The sequence below is a fragment of the Salvia splendens genome, chromosome 6 (genome assembly GCF_004379255.2).
Source record: "Salvia splendens isolate huo1 chromosome 6, SspV2, whole genome shotgun sequence".
NCBI lineage: Eukaryota > Viridiplantae > Streptophyta > Magnoliopsida > Lamiales > Lamiaceae > Salvia > Salvia splendens.
The window spans coordinates 1,903,015-1,927,784 of NC_056037.1; the positions used below are offsets into that span (position 1 = coordinate 1,903,015).

At 35.9% G+C, this 24,770-nt stretch overlaps 3 protein-coding genes and 1 pseudogene across 4 annotated transcripts; 2 read left to right on the top strand and 2 right to left on the bottom strand.

Annotated features, from left to right (window-relative positions):
* Positions 1–30: 30 nt before the first annotated feature.
* LOC121809735 lies at positions 31–4,259 on the bottom strand. Its single transcript, XM_042210508.1, has 4 exons — positions 2,827–4,259; positions 2,246–2,545; positions 1,995–2,086; positions 31–1,180 (listed from the first exon to the last, which is right to left on the bottom strand). The coding sequence occupies exons 1-4, from the start codon at positions 3,790–3,792 to the stop codon at positions 316–318; spliced, it is 2,223 nt and encodes a 740-aa protein (XP_042066442.1). The 5' UTR covers positions 3,793–4,259; the 3' UTR covers positions 31–315.
* Positions 4,260–6,911: 2,652 nt separating this feature from the next.
* Positions 6,912–7,711, top strand: LOC121807897 (annotated as a pseudogene).
* Positions 7,712–14,150: 6,439 nt separating this feature from the next.
* LOC121807813 lies at positions 14,151–17,476 on the bottom strand. 2 transcript variants are annotated; one of them, XM_042208152.1, is made up of 10 exons: positions 17,348–17,476; positions 16,750–16,843; positions 16,565–16,665; positions 16,070–16,266; positions 15,711–15,992; positions 15,563–15,621; positions 15,439–15,475; positions 15,184–15,255; positions 14,955–15,105; positions 14,151–14,876 (listed from the first exon to the last, which is right to left on the bottom strand). In XM_042208152.1, exons 2-10 carry the CDS (start codon positions 16,832–16,834, stop codon positions 14,337–14,339), a joined length of 1,524 nt encoding a protein of 507 aa, XP_042064086.1. In that variant the 5' UTR covers positions 16,835–16,843; positions 17,348–17,476; the 3' UTR covers positions 14,151–14,336. The 2 variants fall into 2 exon arrangements, with proteins under 2 accessions (XP_042064086.1, XP_042064085.1); XM_042208151.1 differs by lacking the exon at positions 17,348–17,476 and having other exon boundaries at positions 16,750–17,315.
* Positions 17,477–22,617: 5,141 nt separating this feature from the next.
* Positions 22,618–24,769, top strand: LOC121807900 (probable peroxidase 26). Its single transcript, XM_042208239.1, has 2 exons — positions 22,618–23,903; positions 23,975–24,769. Exons 1-2 carry the CDS (start codon positions 23,643–23,645, stop codon positions 24,767–24,769), a joined length of 1,056 nt encoding a protein of 351 aa, XP_042064173.1. The 5' UTR covers positions 22,618–23,642.
* Position 24,770: the final 1 nt, after the last annotated feature.

Consider the following 24,770-nt stretch of genomic DNA (forward strand, 5'->3'; position numbering starts at 1 on the left):
GGGAGTCCTATGTAAATATACACACACAAATTCCAAATTCCAAATTCCAAATTCCAATTCACTGTAAAAGAAGACTGTTCAGAAACAATTCCTTAGAAGAAAAATAAAAGGAAAGCCCCTCTCACCCCTAAAGTAAAAAGAAATAAGAACAAAAAAAAAGAGGATGGTAAAATTCATCAATGGCTGCTTCACTTCCACTTGCCTTTCTCAATCTGTAATCCATTGCTAAAAATTATATACATCAAATATATGATATGTGCCATCTTCTTTAACACCTTGGCAGTATATGAGGAGAGAGGAATTACACATTTGAGATCATCTTCTTCCTTTTGCTTCTTTTGTTGGAGAGCCCTGTGTGCTACCACCACCCAGTGCCGCAGCTGCAGACTCTACATGAGTGAGGAGATACTCATATATCTTTTTTCGTATCCGATCAATCGTCTCTGTGGGTATGGGAGGCGGTTGTTCTTCCTCCTTACTTGCTCCTATTTCATCCAGCCAGTCATTCACACTCTTGAGCTGACTCAGCATTCCAGCTATCTGACCGTTATCTGACAGAGACGACGTGTCTACATCAGCATCCAAGAATCTCTCCACGAATCCCAAAAACCAATCCTGAGACTCCAGCCGCAACTTTTCAGAGAGCTCTGCAGCCTCATCGAGGCCATCTCCTTTAGCCCACTCTATCGGAGGGGAGCTTCTCGTGCTCTGGCCGACAGCCGCTCCGTCGTTCGGCTTGCGCAGTGTCCCGACTGAAACATTCTTGGAATTTGCTGTCTTCCGGGGTTTTGAAAGTGCCTTAGGAGCTGCTGCTGTGTTCTTGGCAGAGTTTTCAAGGACTATTATGGGTTGGTTGCCAGTGCTCATCTTTGAAACTGGAGAGGGAGTTGATGATGCAGCCGGGCTGAGCGTGCCTGATTTGCTGTACAATGCGAAGGAAGCCAAATTGGTGGCTAATGCAGCATTAACCCAAGAAGCAGCTTGTTTACACCCTTCTGAGGTCACCTTCAATGCCTCTTCTGACGGACTTTCTTCGTTATCTGAATCACGAGAGAGAGTTTTCGATAAAGAATCTGCAAGAAGGTGCGCTTTGCTCAACCGTGTATGGAAATGTAAGAACTGCTCAACCGCAGGCTGTGGGTTATCTTCTTTTGCAGTTAAACTCAACTCAGAATATGTGCTGCGAATCAAAATTCAAACGATGAGTTCGCTATTATTACAATATCTCAACACTCTCCATGATTGCGAAAAACGGTGGCTGCATATAATAATCTGTATATTATATCTCGATGAGTCTTTTAATATCTATTGTAGCAAAAACCAATTGCAGGATTTCAAGTTAAGTCTCATAGATCACACTAATAAGCTTCGTTTATATTGTGTTAATCTCGAACACTGCAAAATATGAAGTGTGCTTTAGGCACCTGGGGATCGACTGCTGAAACATAAAAGTCGCATATGTGGGTTCAATGAGACCTAACCACGGAGGAACTTAATAATTTACTATTAGTCTATAATCTGCTCAAAGAAAAAATCATAATGATGCAGAATTAGTCTCTGCTTACCTTTTCATGCTTCTAAGTCCTTAAACTTTCCTAAATTCTGACCTAGTAAATAAAACCGCATAATTTAACACTTCAAGTTTCTAAAAATATCCGTTGAGCAGTCGCAAAAAATCTCCAGATTTCTCAAGAACGATCCGTTTGTCCGGGAAGAGCTATGAACTTGTACTCAGCTTAAGGGGCAAGTAGTAATAGAAAGTTATAGCATTTAAAACCGACAAAGTTGCCAGATTTAGGATCAAAGTTCATAATGCCACTTCCTAAATCTAAACAACAGCCTTCGATACTTAAGATTGAAAAGGGCAAGATATAAAATTTCCTAAATGCACAAGGCCATAACAACGTCGAATTCCATACTTGGCATGTAATATATGTTGTCTCAAAATCCACAGTTTGATGTAGAAGTTGGGTTTTCTTTTATATAAGAAATACCTTAAGCATCGAAGCAGAGTCTCAGCAATTGAAGCCTCTTGCATTGCTTCTACAGCAGCTGTCTGTGCTGAATCCCTGTGCTTCAATACTTCCTGTTATTCGGGTCAGAGAGTTTTACAATCAGAAATCAAACAAGTATAAACTCACAAAGAAGTTCATCAAATTGCAAGTGAATTAGCCGATAAGGACAATATTACATCTCATGTATTCTCTCATGTGTTATAAAATATTGAAACGAAAAAATACGACACCTTCCCAAGCTTTGCAAGAGAAGATGGCAGTGAGGCCCACGAGACATTTGCGTCTGTCAGTCGCCTATTACTAACAGAAACCTTCACCAAATTTCCTGGAAATCCATTACTAGAAACTTCTCCAGATAACTTTTTTCCTACAGAAGTTCGTGTAGATGCCTTGACAATCTCGGGTGCATCCCCATTGGTGGGAGCCTTCTTGACAGATGCATTAACTTTGCTTTCATCTCTGGTAGATTTTGAAGGCTTCCTATCTTCTTCTTTAGATGGCAATCTCTCGCTCACTGATTTTCTCGGTGCCTACACAGTGAAGAATAAATGGCAGATCAATGCATATGAATGAATGAATCAACTTATCTCTGAATAATTAGGAGAGACAATAACTATCCATTAATGGCAAAGATTATGTCAATCAAAGGAAACCTAACAATATAGTACAGTAGCAATCCATCATTTACTGTCAATAATTCTCTTTAATTCTTACTTTGACACTACAACTGATCTATGGATGTCGACACCTGCACATAACAAGGAAAAGCTGCTTTAAGGATACGAGAAGAAAGAAAGAGCGAAAGACTCACAGAGTTACTTCTTCCGTCTGGCTTAATCTCCTGTCTGTGAACTTTCAATCTGGGGCTTTCCCGATTCTTGGCATCCATATTTCCTTCCCAGCTCTTCCTCAACGCTTTCGGCCCCAATTCAAGCCCTTGAACAATATTCTTCATCAAGTTCCCACTCGAGACCTTCTTCCCAGTCGAACTCCCCCCACGAACAGGGCTAGGCTTCTCCTTTGACCCCGACACACCACTTGCCTTCTCCAACCTCTCCAGCCCCTTGATCTTCGCCTGATTCCTAACGCCAGTCGAGAACTTCTCAAAAGAAGTCGGCAGCGAGTAACAGCTAGTCGGAGACGAGGGTATCGACCTAGACCCCGAGGACTTCATCCTCCCACCACCAGCAGAGTAGTCCTTCTTCACATCCACAGACAAAGACAGCTTCGACAGCTGGGACTTGGATCGAGTCAATCCCGGAGCCTTCCTATCCTCCTTCAAACCACCCGAATGATTCGATTTCCCATCCCTCACCTCCCTCACCCCCACATTGCCTCCCAACTTAGACCCTGATCTACTTTTACTAGCAGGGGATGATGGATTGCCATTATTGTTCAAGAACCCTAAGGAGTGAGTGGCAACTATATCCTCAGGGGTTCCCACACACGGGTGGCGGCCCGGGACCGGTCTCACGCCCCTCAAGATGGGCACGGGGGAGGCGGCCTCGAGCCTCTCGACGTGAACAAACTGACCCAATTGAATCTTATCACTGAGAATCAGATCATCATGCTCATCAGGCAAAGACACGTAGGTAGCGTGGGAGGAGTCGGATACCTTGAGGTAAAACCCTTGATTCGGGAAGAGCTCGCCGGCGGCCAGCGCCGGCACGATGCTCACCACCTGCAGCAGCGACGAGCGGTGCTCTCCGGCGACCTTCACGTCCGTGTTCATGTGCTGCAGCAGCTTCAGCAAAACCCCCGGGACTAAAGCTGCCATTATTTCTCACCTCTGTTTCTTCAATCCCCAATTGCATTTAAGGCGGTTAACAACCACACTCCGAATTTCATACGGATCAAGCCAAAATCTGCGGTGATCGTCAAAATTAGAAAACCTAATTTTATGCGTTGATGGAAAAAAAATCAAATTGGTGAATTTCTACTGAAGAAGGTGTGATTTTGTGGAGAGCCCGGATTTGAGAAATTGATTAATTGAGAAAATGTGATGGGTACAGCTAAACAAGAGACCAAAGAAAAAGTACATGAGTTTGTGTGTGTATTTAATGCTCAGAAAAAAGGTGGCTTTTTTTTAACAGGAATATTGCTTCAGCAGTAGGGAAGATGAATTGCAGAGAGAGAAATAGAAAAAGGGGGAAAACAGAGTGTTAATTGTATTGTATGTATAATGTGTGTGTATTATTGATGACAGAGAAGGGAAGAGTGAAAGTGCAATCTATGATTGAAGAAGACACCTTTTTTTTTTGTTTCAATTAGGGTATCTGACACACAACTCACTGCGTGTTGTGTGTGTATGAATATAATGAATTTATTTATTTACATGTAAAAAATGAAATGCAATGAAATGAAATTATACAGTATGATATTGATAGGGACACATCTGACTTGAGCTTTGGATCAATTCTTGGGCTTATGTTTTTCACGTAATTAATTAGTGATTTTGTGTAATGAAATTGAGTTTGGTTCGAGTGTCGTTGTCACCTAAATCGAATTAGATTAGATATAAATACACAATATTATTATGTGTGTATATTTGACTGTGTGTGATTGTGTGTGAATAGACTGATTCTGGTTGTTATAGTATAGGAGTATATGTGAGGTGAGGCATGATTTTAGGGAATAGTTTATCATACAGCAAATATTGTTATAAACATGGCTCACAAATAATCAAAAAAGAACTTTGAATTATTATATACTACTAGTATTTTAGAAATGACTGCATTGTGCCATTTATATATTGTGTGTTATATGTGATGAACGACTCTTATCCAACTCATTAATAATTTTGAATAAAATACCAAATTTGGTTAAAGAGTAGATAAAATTTTGCTAACCACTCGTATCCCGCATTTATTAGAGGTTTCCAATCATTTTTTTACCTTATAGTTTCAGAAAATTTATAGATAATTTTAATAAAATACTATATTTGGATAAAGACACAACTTCCATTTTCAGGGCACCCGCAACGCGTGCCTTCGCGGTGCCGCGTTTCGTTCCGAAAGAACGAAACCGCGGAGACTGCGTTGCAACCGTCCATTCCGTGCCCATGCCGTGCCTATGGCGTGCCGTGTGTCGTAGCCGCTAGACGCGGCACGACACGTCTCGCCATACGCCGAGGCGACGTGGCGAGCTCCCAGCGCATGCGTGACCCCCACTCGCTGCCCCGCGAGTGGGTTTCGTCACGGTGAGGCAATAATTCTTTTTTTTTTAATTCGAATTTAATTAAATTTTTTTCTTTTTTTGCAACGGTAATGTTACCGTTTTTTATCCGTTTTTTTAATTTTGTTTTATTTTTTAAATTTATTTACTCTATAAATACTCCTATTTCATACTCATTTCACTCACAAACACACATCTATTCCTCTCAAATCCTCTCTATTTCCACCCCAATTTTCATTTCAAATCAAATCTGTTTTTCTTCTCCCAAATTTAATCAAACTAATGGATCCTTTTGAACAAATGCGTCAAATAATGGAACATGGTCGACATCATGTATACGTGCATAATCTTGCACAACATGATTGTCTAAGACGAATGACCCGAGGTGGGAAATTGGTTCTACCCTGAATCCCCCGGAAGTTCAACCGCAAGTAGTCCGCCTCGAAGTGGAGCGCATCCGTCTATACAAGAACGGTTATCTATTCGTGCAAGGACACGCGACTCTAGCGCCACACCGCACATTTGGACAAACTTTGACGGATGAAATTATTAAATTGTGTACTTTTATTTTTTAGGAAATTATTAAATTATGTTTTTTTTACGAATTTTATGTTGTAAGTTTATTTTATTTAATGAAGTGTGTTTGTTTTAATTGAATTGGGTTGGAAATAAAAATAAAAAATGAAATTGAATGAATAGTAATTTAAGGAACAGTTAAGGAACGAATAAGAAATGGAGGGTTGCAGGTTCCGTTCCTTAGTTAAGTAATGGAGTAAAAAAGTACAGTGGAACCCGTAAATAGTAATTAAGGAACGGTGGGAAAACAGAATTGTGGATGGCCTCATGCACACAAAAGAGTAGATAAAAATATTTTATCTATGAATGTTAATCTTTAGTTATCACTAAAGTGACGCCTTGGTGTTATTTTATTATTTATTTGGGGTAACAATTAAAATAATATGGTTTTCGTACTCATATTTATAAGTACTTTCTATTTTACCAAATCAGTTTGATTTTGAGTAGTTATTGAGAGTTTATTTATAAATTATTTTATTACAGTATTTTTTTAATTCATTCAATAAATCAAAATACGGTAATAGGATGTGGTTATTCCTTTTAAGGAATCTCACTTTTGTTGTTGTTAATGAAATGGCAATTTGGACCTACAATACATCTGTGATTGGACGTCCTTCATTCATAGGCCATAGGCCCTTAGCCAAGTAATTCAATGTAATAATTCATTATTCAAAATATAATTAGTTACTATTATACTTTGTAAAATTAAAATAGGGATATTATGCCATGAAAATGTTACGTCAACAAATCATTTCTAATAGTAGTTGGTTAAATGTAAAATAAAATGTTTAGACTTGTTTAATTGAATTTGTTGGAAAAACCGAGAATTTATGTTTCGGACGCCTCACTTAGGAAAAATAAAAATTAAATGAAAAATTGAAAAGATACTATATTAATTAAGGGATAATTGTCTTAAAAGTCACAAACTTTGCCCGAATTCCGGTTTTTCCCACGACCTTTAAAATTGGCGTATAAAGTCACCAACTTTGCATTTAGTCGCCGATTTCCCATGATGGTTTTTCCGGCGAAAGAGCGAGCTGGAGTGTCGTATTTTGTTGATGTGGCGTCTCGTGGCGGTGACATGGGAAACAATTACTGACTGTGCAACATAAAAAAAACTTAAAAAATAAAATTAAAAAATACGACATGTCGTCCCTCATCTCCCACCAATACCCCCTCCCCACCCTAAAAAACATCCTCTCCCTCCACGTCTTCGCCGACTACTTCGGCTCCAAAAAACTCCACCAAATCACTAAGGGCTCCACCACCACCTCCACCTCCACCCTCTTCCAAGCCTCCGGCGAGGCCGTCGGCACCTCCGACTACTTCAACATCACCGATTTCAAAGGAGGAAAAGTCGGATTTACCCCCGTTGACTCCGATTTTGACCCTCCTATGGCCACATTCCTCAAATCCATCCACGAATCGCCCTACAACATCTCCGTCATCCAGATCAGCAACGTCCTCGCCTCGCCGGAGGCCGAGGCCCCCGTCTCCGCCCCCCACCGATCTCAACCTCCTCTCTCTCCTCGCCGACGTCTTCACGGAGTCCGTCGAGGCCGGCCTCACCGTGTTCTGCCCCTCCGACGCAGCGATCAAGTCGTTCTAGGCGGCGTACAAAAACCTAACCGCCGCCGGGAAAAACTCGCTGCTGCTGTACCACGGCGTGCTGGAGTACAATTCGCTGGGGATGCTGCGGGTGAGCAACGGACTGATGCGGACGCTGGCGACGGAGGGGGAGAAGAAGGTTCGATTTCACGGTGGCGAACGACGGCGTCACCGGGCTGGAAGGTGGAGGAGGTGAAAGCCCTGGCGGTGTGCTGGAGGACGATGGCGGCGGCGGTGGTGGCGTTGTCGACGATGGAGACTTCGTCGACGTGATCGGCGTTGATGAGATTTTGGTTAGGAGGCGCGTTTGGAGAATGGAAGGCTTGAGAGTGTTGTAGTAGAAATGATCGGGCTGGCGGAGGAAGAAGAGCTGGTGGCGGTGCTAGGCGGCGATGATGGAGGCAGGGCAGCAACTTCGTAAAATGACGTCGTTTTAGGTGTTAGAAACGACGTCGTTTTACAATTTTCCGATGCCATCCACGTCAACATTCAGGCATGCCACGTAGGACACTCAGTTGCCGGAAAACACAGGGTCGGGTCAATTTGGGAGATACCAGCGACCCGGCAAAGTTGGTGACTTTATACGCCAATTTTAAAGGTCGTGGGAAAAACCGAAATTCGGGCAAAGTTAGTGACTTTTAAGGCAGTTATCCCATTAATTAATTATAAGACTGGCTTGTCCATTTGTGGCGTGACAGTTGCATAAAATGTTGCATGTGCATGTGCATGGAGATGCCATTGTCGGTTACATATAATTTATTATGTGCATATAGATATCTTTACCATTTATTTTATTTAATAAAAAATATATATCTCGACAACTCCTAACTGGCTTTTATTTTTTATGCTGCCAGTGTGTAATTGTTATTTTTGAGAAAATTCTCTATTTACACTCCTCAATTAGTGGACTTTTACTATTGTCATATTCATGAATCAGTCGATAGGAATATTAAAAACTCTTTAATTAAGTTAATTTTAATAAAAATACACGTTACATATTTATATTAGATATAATTATGAGAATTGGCTACAAATATGTGGCTCGTGGGTCTCGTGACCATATAGATCAAGAACCACTAATTTATATATCCACAATTTTCACACCAAAAAGGTATTTTGATTAAAGTGAGCCAAAGAAAATGAGAGGACAAGGAGCAATCGAATGCTTACAAATTTCAATTACAAATTGTAATATCAAATTATCATTCAATCGAATACAAGAAGTGCTTGAATATTTTTAAAGAATTAAATTGAAATGAATTTCCATTTTTCGAAAAATTATGATCTTTAATTTGTACTCCTTAATATTACTGGCATGTAAGAATTTCGAAGTTTTTGTAATTCAATTATTGTTAATAATTTATGGTCAAAATTTGATGAACATATTGATATCGACATCCTGCAAGGCCCCAATTAATTAATGCTTAGGTATTACACCAAACCAAATGAGATTAGTGTAACTTTGTCGTTTTTAAATGCAATAATAATAATAATAATAATAATAATAATAATAATAATAATAATTATTATTATTATTATTATTATTATTATTATTATTATTATTATTATACCAATAAAATCAAAATTGGTATACAAAGGTGAATAACACCAATTCCGCATCTGATTAGTGATGTACAGGCATTCGTTTCGTTAAATTAAACGAGAAAAAAAATGTAAGACAGGTATTAACAAGATTAAAGTGTAGAAGTTTCACGATTTTGTTGGTTTAAGACAATAATTAAATATCTAAAAGTCATTGAAGAATTAATCAAATAAAATCAATTTAACAGTTTAAAAAAGTCCATAGCTAAGAAGTCGTTTGATTGGTTTTAATAAGTAGTGATTAGTTGAATTAGGTTATGTGCGCCTTGTTGTTAATTAGTGCACTCACCTAAAATATTATACAAAATTAGGGCCCAGTTAATTTGATATTTTTTGTTAATTGAAGTATTGATGCTTCCTTGTACATTAAGCTAACTCTACAAACATGCTTATGCTTATACCTGTATCTTTAGGTCTCGTTTGGTTGTACTGATAGGCCTTGATAGGGCCGCCTATCGGAGGTATATCAACCGTTTGGTTGTACTGATATACTATCTCGCGACCCGGTAAACAAATCAAGATTCGGATGAAATTTACGATTGCTAACTGCATTTCATCTATAACACTGTCCAGGTCCTCCCCTCCGATATTGCTCAATCTCGCGAAGCCCGTTTGGTGAAATTCGGCCAAGTCACCATTATACCCCTTCACTCCACCGTTTCAAGCCACAATCTGCAGTTTGAGAGAGGTCGGCCATCGATTTTAGGTATGCATTCAATTTTGTATGAAATTTTGTTAGTCTGTTTGGTAATCATCGTTTTAGGTAATCTGTGATTGATTTACAGATTCGTCGACCAATCTTGGTGATATCGTAACCTGGGCTCGATTTTGAAGCGATTACCCATGGCTAATAAAGAGGAATCTCGCAAGGTACGCAAAATTCCCAACTACACAACAATTACATCGATGCTTGAAAATTTAAATCGTCTGCATCGCCGATTTGGACTGTGTTTCAATTGTTTGTGCATGTGTGCTTGGGAATTACATACTTTTCTAGATTGATATGACTTCCTTCCAGATTTGCATTTCTCAATTTGTATGTAGAGCTTGCTAAAATATACTTCTTCCCATTTCAGATGTTTTTGTTTGTTTTTTTGGTAATAGCATCATCTATATGTAGTTAACTTGCCATTCTTTCCTTACCGTGGCTTGATGATATTCGATTCGATAAAGAGTGTGTTGTGATTGATATTTCAGAAGCTCTGATGGAGGGTTTTTTGCATGATACACTGCTTCAGTTTTATAGGAGAACAACACAAGACGTACCTGAGTAGGTCACGACGAAATGGCGGATGGCTGTCAATCTTGCCCGACACAGTAGCTGCAATCGGCGAAGTGGAATGTTGGAGAGATGCGTGAAATCAATGTAGGCAGCAGGCGGGTGTTTCTGCAGTGCCAAAATTGAAATAGGGTTTGCAAGGATAAAAATGTCACTACAATAATCTTAGAAGGATAAATTTGTCCATGTATTTTTGTATCAGCAGTTTCTGTAGTCCAAACCAAACATAATATAAGCTATCATGGGGTTGCTGTCGGTACAACCAAACATCGAAGTGAGATACATATCTTACCACAATATCCTGTAAAATCAATGTGAGGAGGCTATCTCATATAACACTGTCAGTGCAACCAAACGAGGCCTTAAATTATATATTCCGCAAATTCCTAATATTAGCTAAATTATGTTTTACATACCAACTTTAATAATTACCGAGACATTGATTTATTTCAATTTTGCAATCAATCGAAATTCGCCACTTAGTGGCTTGAAGACTAATTTTCATGCATTATATACATCACTCAAAATAATGCTCCGTATCATATTATATTCAACGAAAAAATATCATACTATAGTATTATTTATTGTACTTTATGCCATCTCACTTTTCTTTATCACTTCCATCACATTGTTTCTTAATACAAACTCCAAACCAACAAATGAAATTATTTACTATTTTAGTATAATATGACATTATTTTCACTTTTTACAATGAATCATCATATTGATTGAAGTCCGAATAAAATTCATAGAGTTACGTAAAACCTTCATTAAGCTAGGTTAAGGTCGGAATTTTGTGGTTGCAAAACTTGAACAAATTAATACTTCGATACTTTACATGCAATCGTTGAAGTTGATATGCAAATCTACAATTTGATGAAAATGTATAAATTTACGGGAAAATAACCCTTATATTAATGTTATACTCTAAAGAATACATAATTATTTAAAATATTAACTGTGCCTTGATTTTTTTTTATTTTTTTAATAAAAAAAGCTTCAAACTTACTACGGTATAAAACTTTAAGCATCAATAATGAGAAAATTGATTCAATGATTGATATGATTACAAATTTACAATGTTATAGAGAGGACATGCAATAAGTTAATTAAAAAAATGATTAAGTCAAGTTTTGGATTCTCCAGCATCATGGTAGTTGTAATAGGGCTGACTAAATGAAAATTAATAAGCTACATATCACCTAATTTGTTGCTTAACCACATAGTTAATTGGACATCGACAATCAGTATACATTAAGATAGTTTTAATTAATTTATTGGGCATAGGTTAAGGACCATTCAATATGCTACTTTAGTTGAGAATGTCAAACTCAATCTGTTAAAGAACTTCTAGGTAGCTTTAAATATTAATTAAAGAATAAATTAGAGTCATTTATCACAACTTTTATTGGACATGTACTAAAAAAGAAATAATCAATGTAACAATAAATTAATGAACGAAATATAATTTATTGCTTGAACACATTGTTAATAGGATATTGGCTCTCAGTATGCATTATAGGCATAGGTTAGTTTAAGGACTAGTAGAGTTTATTACTATGAAATTAGACATTTTTATATCAAATTGTTAGTTTATGATTTTTTCAACATGTGAGAAAAAAAACTTGTGTATTTTTCATTAGGTGGCAATAACAATTTCCAATCTCAATAAATTATATTCTTTTTTTCCATAGTTAATGATTATATGTATATTTTTAAATGTTTATTTATCCATAAATATTAGTCTCCTTTCATTTTTTATAACACAATTCTCCATTTCCTTCTCTCCACTATTTTTCTCTCTCATATTTATTCAGTATCAATAAACTATATTTAAAGTTTCAACCAATTTTTTCTATTTATTTTACTTTTACAATTTATATTAAAATTAAGCCATCTGATTAAAAAACAAATACATTATAAAAAGAGATTTATGAATATCCACAATTCTCTAAATCACAAAAGATGGTGTACTATGGATTTTGTCGAGCCAAAATTAATTGCTAATTTGGGCCTTGCCTTTATAATTGATACGTAAGAATTAAAATGAAAATTATTATGGGCCTGATCCGTAGTTAGGCCCATTAGGGCTTTATATCTCAATTGGCCTACATATAAAATATCAGAAAAGAAGAGCCTTCTGAGAAGATTATCGACGCCACGGTTTTGCAGAATTCAATTTGCTAAAATGGTGAGTTATTTCTGAACATCTAATCATTTTGAATCGTTAATTAGCTAATTTGTTCATAGATATATGTGTTGCTATTGCTACTAATCAAGCTAGAGCTGTATCATATATGTTGATTGATGGTTTAGTGTTTGATTTGTTCCTCTGTTCTAATTCATGCGAAAATAAATCCTGATAATTTCCTTTATGTTTATTGTACGAATTGTGTTGGTTGTATGCGTTTTACGCTTATTTTTATGATTTCCTTGTAATCATCGATCTGATTCTGGTATGTCATTTTTGACTGAAATTGATCAATTACAATTTGTTAATCAGCAGTACTTTTTTAAAAATATGATGTGGTATGAACAAATCAAATTTCATCAATTTCAGTGTTTTAGGCTTTAATGGCATTCACCATATGTATTTTCCACTCATATTTGTTTCTTATTGATCTAAGATAAGATCATTTCTGTTTCACCAGTTTCTATTTCATCAATTTCTGTTTTTAGGATTTCTAATCCTGGCTACAGTAGTTAAGAGTTTTCCTCGGATGCTTTGAAGTTTTTATTTCTATTGCATTGTATCTCAATGCACTTTTAGTGATTATTTCGATAAAATTGTACTCCCTCCGTCCCATGCTACTCGCACTTTTCATTTTAGGCCGTAAATTTGAGATTGATTTTTTTGTGTAATTAAAAAAGAATTTTAGGTGTAATGAGACATCACTTAATAAAAGAGCTCTTAACTTAAACTAACATATTAATTAAATGCATTAATTCTAACTTAAATTATAAATAGTGTAAGGACTTTGTGACGAGCCGAAAAGCAAACGTGCGAATAGCACGGGACGGAGGGAGTATACCTTAAGCCACAATAGCACTGTGTTAATTTCTACTGTTAGGAGTGAAGTGTTATGTTCGATGGCTGATTAGGTTTGTGCAGCGAACTTTTGTTCTAACTCTTGTTGTCTATTATGTTATTTGCAGCCGAAGCAGATTCATGAGATAAAGGACTTCCTTCTGACAGCTAGAAGGCCGGATGCAACTTCTGTGAGGATCAAGAAGAGCAAAGATGTGGTTAAGTTCAAGGTCAGGTGCTCGAAGTACCTGTACACCCTCTGCGTGTTTGATCTTCAGAAGGCTGACAAACTGAAGCAGTCCCTTCCACCTGGTATGTGTTTCAACTTCGTTAAAATATATGATTTATATTCTTTGTATCTATAGGAGATAATTCAATTTTCTAGTAGAAGTATGTGACTAGCATCAGTACAATATACTACATTATATGCTTCTTTATGAAACTTGATTCATTATCAATGCACATTGGCTGTGTACTGTCTTTTTCATTCATAGGAACAGTTTGTGAAATAGAAATTTCATGATTTATATACTTGGAAGTGATAAAAACTTAAACTGTTTATGTTGATCATCCTATTTTATTCGCATACTAAAAAATGAATTCTTCATTTTGTTTCCAGGTTTGAGTGTTCAAGATCTTTGAGCATGCCACCCTGAAGAATTTTCGTTATTTATTTTTCTCTAGAAAATTGGATGAAAGATTTGTTTGAATGGAATTTTGGACATCTTCTGTAGTAATTCAGATTTTGGAATTTTGGTGATATTTATTCTCCCTTGCCTCTTTTGTTTAAGCCTTGTCTTGCTGCATTCAGTATTTTACATAAAGAGTTGATTTTTATATTCTGAAGTGTTTCTGTAATGCTGCTATGTTGCTCGGCAAAAATATATTTTTGGCTTAAGCATTTTGTAATACAAAAGGAGGCCAGGGGTTTGTCCCCGTTGGCTTTATATCGTATTGGTATGGTTCTATGGCGTGTATAGTTTAAATCACCTAAACTAGGCTGATTTTTCTCCGTATAATCTGTGTATACCTGTACAAAATCGGATACCGTCGTCTAGATACTGTCTTTAGTCTGAGCTGCCCCAGATTCCAGCACGTCAGGTGTGATAAAAACCGAGTCTGGTTTCACAGAAACACCAAAAGAATGTTGAGTCCGTCGATGGTGTGCTCCGACGACCGAAACGAGGACTAACGCAACCATGGTTAACGATAGGAAGAGCAGCGAAGCCCACACCATTTTAGCATGCCTCTTGAGGGGCCCACACTCTTTTCCGAGTATCTCAGCGAAGGCATCCTCCACTGTTTGGCACTCGACCAGTGCTTCCATGCTGGGGTAGACGTCTAGAAGCTTCTGTATCGAGGAGGTGTAGGCTTCAATGGTGTTGTACTCGGCTGCAGGGACCAGGATCCCTCCGTTGCATGCCTGCCCCTCCGAGTCGGGACACACCAGCAGCCGCAGCACCCGAGGGATGTCGCCTATTTGGATGGATCCTGAGGGGCAGCTCCACGGCTGGTATTCGTGCAGAGGTGGCGGAGAAAAAGGGTTGCAGATCTGCACGATGTTTCCAAATGATGTCGATATGTTGTTGTTCACCTGCATTTTTCGTTGCTTTCAGTTATCATCTTTTTTGTCGAAAGGCATGTCAATGTAGATAGATTCCTCGTATCATACCTCGTTCACTAGGTCGTAGATTCCCGCACTCACGTCATCCAAGACCGATTTCGCAGAGAGTAGCTCATCGCACGGTAGGATGGAGCTCAGGCTGTTGTTGTATGGATCCTTCTGGAAGCTTTCGAGTGCGGTACACGTGTCTCCGGAGAAGCTGGATAACAAAACATGTTAGATCAGTATCAAGTGTGTTTTTCATAGTTTGGTATAGTAGAGGAATCTGAGAACATACTTTTCTAGGAAGAAATAGATTCCAAAGAACAACCAGCTTAGGACAGTCAATATCCAGCATATTGCAATTAGCCTGCAAATGCCAAGTTAATCTGTGAGAAAAAGTAATACTCCTATTTCATAACGAAATTGGGTTTTACCCCTAAATTCCAAACTTTCGTCAAATTATGATTATGCAAAACCGAAATTTGACGAAAGTTTAAGAATTTACAGTCTGAATTACCCAAAGAAATAAGATTAGTAAATAAGTATTTACATTTGAACAATCTTCTGAAATTTCAGGATGCCTAATGCTGCATAACAAAGAAAACTCAATTAGTTGATATTTATTGTGAATGAAATTAAGGTAGTACTATAGTGTAATAGACTATTAGCGTTACCTAGAAGAGAAATCACAGCAACCAAAGTCAAAGAAATTGTGACGGTTGTTATTATATAACTGCAATTATCAGCAAGAATTAGTCATTCCTCAGCATTGTCGACGTAAGATATGGATATGGATATGGATATGGAGAGAAGAAGACATACACAATCTTAAGGCCATTGTCGATGAGACGCCGGTTCTTGGAGGCTTGTCTAGCGATATCATCGGCCTGGACATCGAGCCTCAGGGATGTTGAGGTGAGGAAGCGCGTCGTCTCAGGATCCGCATTGACGGATTCTAAGGTTACACTCATCTCCCTCATGGCCCCGGTCGTGTTGTAGATTGTGTCCGAGGCGTCGTCTGCTGTGTCGATTATGATGTCTATCACGGTCTTCGCCCTCGAATGGAACTTGGCATTCCCTCCAAGAACTAGCCCAATCCCCAGTCTGAGATAAACAAACATTGAATTTTAAAGGTTGAATCATGATGGACTCGAACCCGAGAATAGCAAGCTTTTACTTACATGGCAAGAAGGGTAAAAACAATTGATAAGAGGATAGGTAGGACATAGCAATTTTTGTGACAAAGTGCTCTCTTTTTCTCGAGTTTTCTGCTTTTGAAACAACAGCTTCTCACAAGAAGAAATCCTCCATATGCAACACCACATAGAAGCCACACAACTGCAATGCTGTATCCATATATGCCTGTGAATGCAGTCGACTGCACCCGAAAAAACGATAGATATAAGACTAAGGGTCTGTTTGGTAGCATAGAATCGGAGACTGGAGTCTTCAATTCCAAATTCACTATTCTACAATCTGAATACCATAACTACAGTAAATATTTGAAATTCGGAATAGTTGTAAAATTATACATCTCTCGAACTCCCACACACAAGGCACTCAACACATGATACATACACTTGCACAACCAATAAAATATAAAAACATATATTCAAGTCAGTGTCAAATTCTTTTACGTGCAAAACAGAAGATTTGGAATTGAATTAGATGCTTACGCTCCAGTAGTTTTTGTCCGTTATATCGTAGCCTCCTCTGTATTTCTTGAAACCATCCAAAGGGTCTACTCTCACCGTATCATCCAAGTAACTACTCGAATCTGATCAAATATAACACTATGTTTAATGATCAAATTTAACTATAGACTTATACACATAACACCAAAACAAAATTGATGAATTACCTGATTGTGAGGTGCTTGACAAGATCAGGAAAGCCATGTTAATGGTGATGATGAATATGATTTGGGCTGTGCCGAAAGAGGCCATTTCTTGAACCTTAATGAAGTTGGGATTGTGAGAAATAATTAGTACCTAATCTACAACTTGAGATTAGATCACTTCCTCCACCAACATGCACCTTGTTTAATTAACTAAGCACAATCTATAACAAACTAGGGATGGAGATGTTTTTCTAATCATCTAGAGGAGTAGCTAAGGGAAAAATGGGAGTGGGGGAAATGTATGTGGTTTTGAAGTGTGAAAGAAATGGTGGGAAAAGAATGCAATTTGGCAAAAAAGATTTAATCTTTATCTTGAAAAAGATAGTGGGAGAGAGGCTTATAGCTTTTCAAAAATAGGTGGGCAAGTAAAGTATATTTATTTTGGTCATGCATCCACCAACATAAAGCAGAGAAACAAGAAGAAGATTCAAGGAAAAACAACTTCAAGAAAAGCTAAAATCCCAACTTTAAGCTTCTAGTTCTTGATGCTTTGACGTCGGGTTTAGGTTGATCTTAAACGTCGTCGTTTACACAGGTTCATGCACAAGAATAAACTTACTGTGTAAAGCAAAACCCTTTTCCTTCTTTTTCTCTTTCAGATGTTGTGATGCATCAAGGTTTTGATTGCTTTGGAGTAATGAACAAAAATATGTGAAATAATGTAAATGGTATAATTTGTAGTGTTTTTTGAGAAATGAATTGAATCAATTTTGGTTCTCATAGGAAAGCACTATATATATATATGTATATATGGAAATCAAAGATGGGGTGATGGGATGATAGTTTCCATCTAGAGGGTTTAGTTTTTTCAAATATTGATTCAAGTCAAACGACCAATCCCATGCGAATTGGACTTTTTTCAACAAACAAATGCTGGGTGTTAAATGATTTCAGACAAAAGATTTGTGAAAAATCAGAAAATATCAAACTCTGGAAAAATTCTAGACAATCTCAAAATTTTTATAAAAAAGTTAACTTCAATTTGGAGAAAATTAATTTATGAGAAAAATACGAAAATGTAAAATTTCTTCTATTTAGATTTTAAAAATAGGAAACATTTAAAAATTTTGTATTTACATATAAATAACTTAATTATTTGGCGGCTGAATTAAATTTTTCGCGCTAGGGAAAGATGTAGGGAGTTGACCACTATTTAACTAATAGACATGAAATTAAAATGTTTTGACTTGTCTTAATTGTGTATATAGGGGTGTCATATTAATTGTTACCTATACTAAATTTAGGTTTGTTATTAATTATTTCATTTGGGATCACCGGTGTTTAAAGAATATATGGTGAAAAAATATGAGTGGATAAAATTAGAATATAAGTCTCATTTTAATACATTTGCTAATTTATGTTAGTGGAATATGAGATTTATTTATTAATAAATAAGATTTATAATGATGAATATTCTAAAATGATAAAATAAGACATTTAATGATGGACGTGAGAATTAATGGAAAGATGAAATACTCGTAATATATAATGCAATATGTGGAGTAGTAATCTTATTTAGACTAAAGTTACTTCAATTTTTTATTGTTACAAAAGGGGCTTATATATAAATTTTTTATTTGTGGGAAAATCTGCATTTATAAACTTTTGCCTTTTTTTCTTTTTTTATTTTCTTTATGCATGAGTGAATAGAATTTATAGTCGTTTATAACAGGACCCCGTTTATATATGTCCTTTTTTTATTGGGGAAAGAGAAAGATGAGATTCACACCATTAAATTTCTTACAAAGTTAATTATGTTTGTAGAAATAAAATAAAATAAAAAAGTCTTTTACCCCATAATTCACGCATATATTTGTAGGGCAGAAAAGAAAAAAGATAATTAATGGTTTTACGTGTAGTGTTTTTAAACCAGTTAGTAACGACGGTCCATTTTTTATGTGTAGAAGTCTGTCCATCATAAATTTCAACCATATGATAGTATATAACTAAAAAAATATGAGTCATTCAAATTGTTGAGTTTGATTAAATTCTGATTAGTATATTTAAAATTCAAATATTCAATCACAATATTTTATTTTTTTGAATTTTCCACGTATAATGCTATAAAGTATAAACGATGTTGTTTTAACTAAAATAAGAAAAGAAAGAAAAATATTGATTTCAATAAAGTCCGTTGTTTTGAATATCATAAAAAAATGACATCTTGTAGATAAGTTATAGATTGAGAAAAAACTAAAACTCCGTAATTTAAAATTTTGATGAATTTAAATCACATGAAATTCAGGATTATAATTTGACCAAGCTTCATGATTTAAATAACAACTAACTCTATAATTATACGTAATAGCATGTTATAATTATATATAGTAGTATGTCATATTTTTAGAAAGAACAAATATTTGATTATTAGTCTAAGAAGTACATCTAAGCATAATCTTCACAAGATAGCCTAGTCAAAGATTGTACTCTTACCAAAAATAGAGTGTAATTATAAATCTTTAATTACTATTATTAAGCATACTAATAATTAAAGAAAATTTTATTTTTGTCAATATTTCGCTTTAATTAAGATGAAGACTTCTGTGCGCGCTACTATATCCCCAAACTCTGCAACCGATTTCTCGCTCCAACATCCCATCGATTCATCTCCCAATCACCTCCGCTTTAATTTCTATCTCACCGTACACGCGCACACGGGATAAAGTTAAAGCCTCATGCTCCATCATTTTTAACCTAGCCACGTGACATAAAAGAGTTGAAAAATTAAAGAAAGGGCATATATATGGCCATGGATCTACAAAACAACACCCCACATGACAACCTAAACATTAGAAGCAACTCCTTCAAAGTAGACAAAATAGAAACTCATTTAGTTTAATTTAATACTATAATATAATTATGAGGAGGTAGAAATGCAATGAATGCGATTCCTCTTTCCAACTGAATTCCCAAAATTAGTCAAGTCAGAGTTGGATGAAATGAGATTGTAGTCAATATTATAGCCTCAAAAAAAACCATTCAATTATTAAGATAAAAACCCTCAAAATACTCCCTCCGTCCCGGACTACTTACACTTATTTCCTTTCTGGGCGTCCCAAGTTATTTGCACTCTTTCCATTTTTAGTAAAAATTATCACCTACAGCCGCAATTGTTGACTTTGCTATACACTCATTCCTTAATCTCCGTGCCGAAAAGGAAATGTGCGAGTAGTCCGGAACGGAGGGAGTATTATTTTATCCTCAATAGGGAGTAGTATACTATATAATTCCAAAAAAACGTGTGAAAAGCGCTTTTCGTAAAATGATTACGGAACTGATTACGTCATTTAAAATCTTGACGTTTTCACCTACGCGAGAGCTGATTCATTTTGTCGACTAATTTTCAAAGTAATGAAAATAAATGAAAACAAACGAAATACTGTGACGAGTAAATATGTATTTTGCAGAATGGTTATTATTCTTTTCTCTTGGTTCAATTTTATTAATAATTTTTAGATGTTTTGTTAGTCCGAAACTAAGTATTACTCCTATTTTAATTTGGATTAAATTATTATACTAGTATAAATTACTAAAGATGGTCAAACTCAGGTCCATCCCACATTTTAAAAAAACTGAATTATAAATTACGAATTTTGCTGCAATTATTTCATCTTTCTTATTTACGACAATGATGAGATTACTGTTTTTAAACAATAAAAATGTTATGACTATGCTAAGTTAACACCCTCTATCAAAGGTGATAAACGTGTGTTTAAAACCATTTATTACATCATTAGTATTTCGCTAGAAATATAATTGATGCGATAACTGCGAAAATTGAAAACTCGGTGATGTACATGACAATTTGTCCTTTAATTTGAAGAAATATACATAAATTATATATATTGCGTCACAATTATTATATGATTAATATTATAAACTTACAGAAACTCTATTAATTTTTGGAAACTTCATTTAATTTTGTATGGTACTATGAGATTATCTTTACAGCCAAAATAGACTTTTTAGGTTGGGTGATAATTAAAAAGAAATTGAGCAATCGGAAGATATTTTTTTCATGGATAACTTGCAGCCGTAATAAAAGACATTCAATTAGTGGTCTAAATCGAATTTGAAAAGTAAAATTTTAAATTATCTAACTGGTTGATTATTCAATATTCAATAATATACTTACGATTACTAGCCAATCACAAATTTTAAATACAAGTTTCATTGTGCGTGAGAAAGAAGCCTTGGGCCTGAACTAGAATTGGGCTACTTGTTGGTATGGAAGCCCAATGCCCATTTATATACTACTAAATAGTCCATTTAAAAATAGGACCTCATATCTTTATTTATTTTCGAGGTTTTCCTTTTGTTTTCATTACAATGTTTTTTTTGAAAGAAAGTTTATTACAATGTTAATGTTATTATCTTTAGTTCATGAGTTTGATGTGTGCAATTTCCAATTTTGCACCTTGTGGTGTATCTCTCTTATTCATTTATATTTATAATTTTACGAGGTGTTAGATGATACTCCTTTCGTTCCATTATGATCAATTTTTTATTTTTGGTTGTTTCACCATAATCCATTGATTTCCTTTTCTTTAGCAAAAAATAATGCATTTCTTGTCTATTACTTTGATATCTTTCTTATTTTATGCTCTCATCATCCTAATTTATTCTCTCCGGCCACTTAACTTATTAAATATCATTTTCTTAAATTTCATATCCAAAATAAATCAATCACATGCAGCGAGCCAGAGGGAAAAATTATTTTTGACATACGTCAAAGAATAATGTCAATTCATGCGTAAAGATATTTATACTCGTAGAAATTTATTGTAGCGGTAAACATACATGCGTAATACTAATTGAATTGTAGTATATAGTTTGTAAATTATAGATTAATTATTTGGAAATTTATAGTTTGTAAAGTCATCATGCATAAGCCAAAAACATGATAAATATGATATGAGAAATTTATTTTTCTATGGTCGGCAATCACAGCTGTATAATACTCGTTTACCCGTTCCACGCACTTTGTATTTTACTTGAAGGCACATTAATCACCTTTTCTAAGCAAATACAATTTTCATTTATTTTAATATTACTTTGTATATATTATATATAGACCATCAAAAAAAATTACAACTTGTTGAGAAGCTTGTGGCTGGGTTTAAGGAATTATATCTTTTTTATAAACTTAAAACTTCCCATTTCAATTTTGATAAGAAATTACAATTTGATTAGTAAGATGTTTCATCACCAAGTAATAGATTGAGAGTTCAAGTCATCATAAAGAAATTACAATTAGCCTCTTACAATAAAATTTGTGATTTCAATTACTGAAAATGCTTCAAATTAAATCAGAAATTTGGGCGAGCCAAAAACAAAATTAATAAGGCTTAGCAATTACATACAATTATAAGAATGATATTAATCTTGTTGATAAACAGAATTTAAATCTTATGTATGTTAATTCTTTTAATTTATTGAAGTGCAGCTAGTATAAAGTTTTCAGTAGTTGACAAAAATCATAATCTCAAAACTCGATAAAAACACCACATGTTGCTTAGCCATAAGAAAGATGAGAACAACTTGGTTGTCAAAGATTTTTAAGAGTTGACACAGACTAAATTTAAGTCTTGCAACACACTACATTTGATGGTTGGAAATGTTTCAAATTGACATGAAATCTACTCACTTCCTTCTTGCAAACGCGTGACCAAATTTTTGTATAATTGGTACCTAAGTATGACTTAATAAACGTCTATTTTAATTTTTACATATACGAGCTAAACAATACTCCATTTAATTCTGAATAAAACTATTCAATAATACATAGCATACGAAGAGTATGTAGAGTTACAATTTCTTATAATGTGATACAAACGCTCAGGCAAAAAAGATAGCAGTCTAGAAATAGATAAACAATTAAGAATATAAATAGCAACACAAAATATAGTAAACCAAGCATTATATCTCTAAACTCATTAATGAAACAATAAAACAAAAGCAAATGAGCAACACACATTAGAATGTTTCCATCAGTCCTCATCCAATAATAAATTCAAAACAAGTATTGGTTGTTGCCTACTATAAAAAAGTAGATCACACATATTGGACGTCGGTCTATCAAAACAAAAAGGTGGTCTTAGAACTAGAAAAATATAAGTATAACATCAAAAGCTAAATCAAAGCCCTAGACACATGGTAAATAAAGTCTTCATATTCCATTGATTTATTTCACTCGTATTTCATTATAAAACCAATTTTATATAAAACTCATGCCAGGAAAAAGTAAGACTCCTATTGTTCAACAAAGCTAGTAGTATTAGGTGGTGTTCAGTTTCCAAGATAAAATAATACCAAGATACAATCTGGGATTGAGTTCTGAGATTATTTTAGTCATAGGGGGTTAGCTATGACTAATTATCTCATGATTATCTATCTAATATTGAGTTGAGAGTTTGAATCTCATGAACCAAACACACTACTAATTTAATCACGGATATAATCTTTCAAACCGAACACCCCCTTAGTATATCAAAGAAATTACAATGGTACAGTATTAAATTATGCATGGCAACGTAAACATGTCACCATCCAAAATACTAAGAAAGTTGCATTAAATTATTCGTGGGCTGCTGGCAACGTAAACTTAGTAACATTGGAAAATAATAGTACTAATAAAAAATCATCTAACTGAGGAAGCTAATTAATGAAGCAAACATTAGAAACATATATTAATACCATTATTTGCAGCTTGGCATTCCGATGTGTTCCCACGCCCTATGCTTCACTATATATTCACACTCATTATTTCATTGTTTTCAACACAATACCAATAAGTAAGCTTCATACCTACTTTTGTAATTCGAGATTGATAGTTTTCATATTGGAAAGATAAAATGAGGAGTGAAGGCGGGTTCGATTTGGTAGCGATATCGTTGGTGGTAGCGCTCGGGCTGAGCTTGTACGCAGGGAGGATGCAGGCGGCTATCACTCTGACGCCGGGGTCGAAGCTGCTGCAGCGGCATTTCTACAAAAAGCTCAACACGTGCGCGAACGTGGAGCCGTTCGTGAGGCATCAAGTTACGTTGTGGTGGAATCGAGAGAACAACATCACCGCCAAGCTGCTTAAACTACTCTATGCCGACTGCATGGTTAATGTGAGTTTTCATGTTTTAGCAGGTCTTACGTTTCATTAACTCATTTCACTCATATTTTATTGTAAAAACAGGGGTGCGATGCATCGATTCTATTGGACGGGCCAAAGACGGAGAAAGAATCTGACAAGAACTCGGGACTGGATGGGTTCGTGCTGATCGACAAGATCAAGAAGGTTCTAGAAATACGATGCTTCCAAGCTGTTTCTTGTTCGGACATCCTCCACCTTGCTGCTCGAGATGCTGTTTACTTGTCGGGAGGACCTTCGTATCCGGTGTACTTAGGCAGAAGAGATGGGATGGAATCTAAAGCATCATGGGTGGATCTCCCCTCCCCGGCCATCTCCATCGAACAAGGAATCGCCTACTTCAAATCGAAGGGGCTAGACGATATGGACTACGCTACTCTTCTAGGAGCGCACACCATGGGAAAGACACACTGTGCTAACCTTAACGATCGTCTCTACAACTTCGACAAAACGGGAAAACCTGACCCCTCCATGGCCAAGTCCGAACTGGAGAAGCTGCGAAAGCAATGCCCCAAAACCCTCAAGAAAGGCCAGAGAGACCCAACCGTGTTCTTGACTGACAGAAACGGAGAGCAGTACAAGTTCAGCAACAACTACTACAGCAACGTGGTGTCGAACAAGGCAGTTTTGAAGGTGGATCAAGACCTGCTCCGGAGCTACAACACCACACAGCTGGCGCTTGAATACGCTGGCATGTTGGGGCACTTCAAGCAGCAGTTTGCGCTGTCAATCAGCAGGTTGGGAGGCCTTAATCTGCTCACCGGGAAGCAAGGGGAGATTCGACTCAACTGCCGTTTCACCAACAAGAACAACCCCTACATCAATCATCACGCCAAATAAA

What these genes read in the sequence shown, in the direction of transcription:
- LOC121809735 (XM_042210508.1), bottom strand. Translation starts at nt 3,792, where the DNA reads ATGGCAGCTTTAGTCCCGGGGGTTTTGCTGAAGCTGCTGCAGCACATG. An exon ending in CTCTTGCAAAGCTTGGGAAG is followed by an intron (nt 2,087 to 2,245) that starts GTGTCGTATTTT and finishes CCCGAATAACAG; the next exon opens with GAAGTATTGAAGCACAGGGA. An exon ending in ACTCTGCTTCGATGCTTAAG is followed by an intron (nt 1,181 to 1,994) that starts GTATTTCTTATA and finishes TTTGATTCGCAG; the next exon opens with CACATATTCTGAGTTGAGTT.
- LOC121807813 (XM_042208152.1), bottom strand. Translation starts at nt 16,834, where the DNA reads ATGGCCTCTTTCGGCACAGCCCAAATCATATTCATCATCACCATTAAC. An exon ending in GACAATGGCCTTAAGATTGT is followed by an intron (nt 15,622 to 15,710) that starts GTATGTCTTCTT and finishes TGATAATTGCAG; the next exon opens with TTATATAATAACAACCGTCA. An exon ending in TCTACGACCTAGTGAACGAG is followed by an intron (nt 14,877 to 14,954) that starts GTATGATACGAG and finishes CGAAAAATGCAG; the next exon opens with GTGAACAACAACATATCGAC.
- LOC121807900 (XM_042208239.1), top strand. Translation starts at nt 23,643, where the DNA reads ATGAGGAGTGAAGGCGGGTTCGATTTGGTAGCGATATCGTTGGTGGTA. An exon ending in ATGCCGACTGCATGGTTAAT is followed by an intron (nt 23,904 to 23,974) that starts GTGAGTTTTCAT and finishes TTGTAAAAACAG; the next exon opens with GGGTGCGATGCATCGATTCT.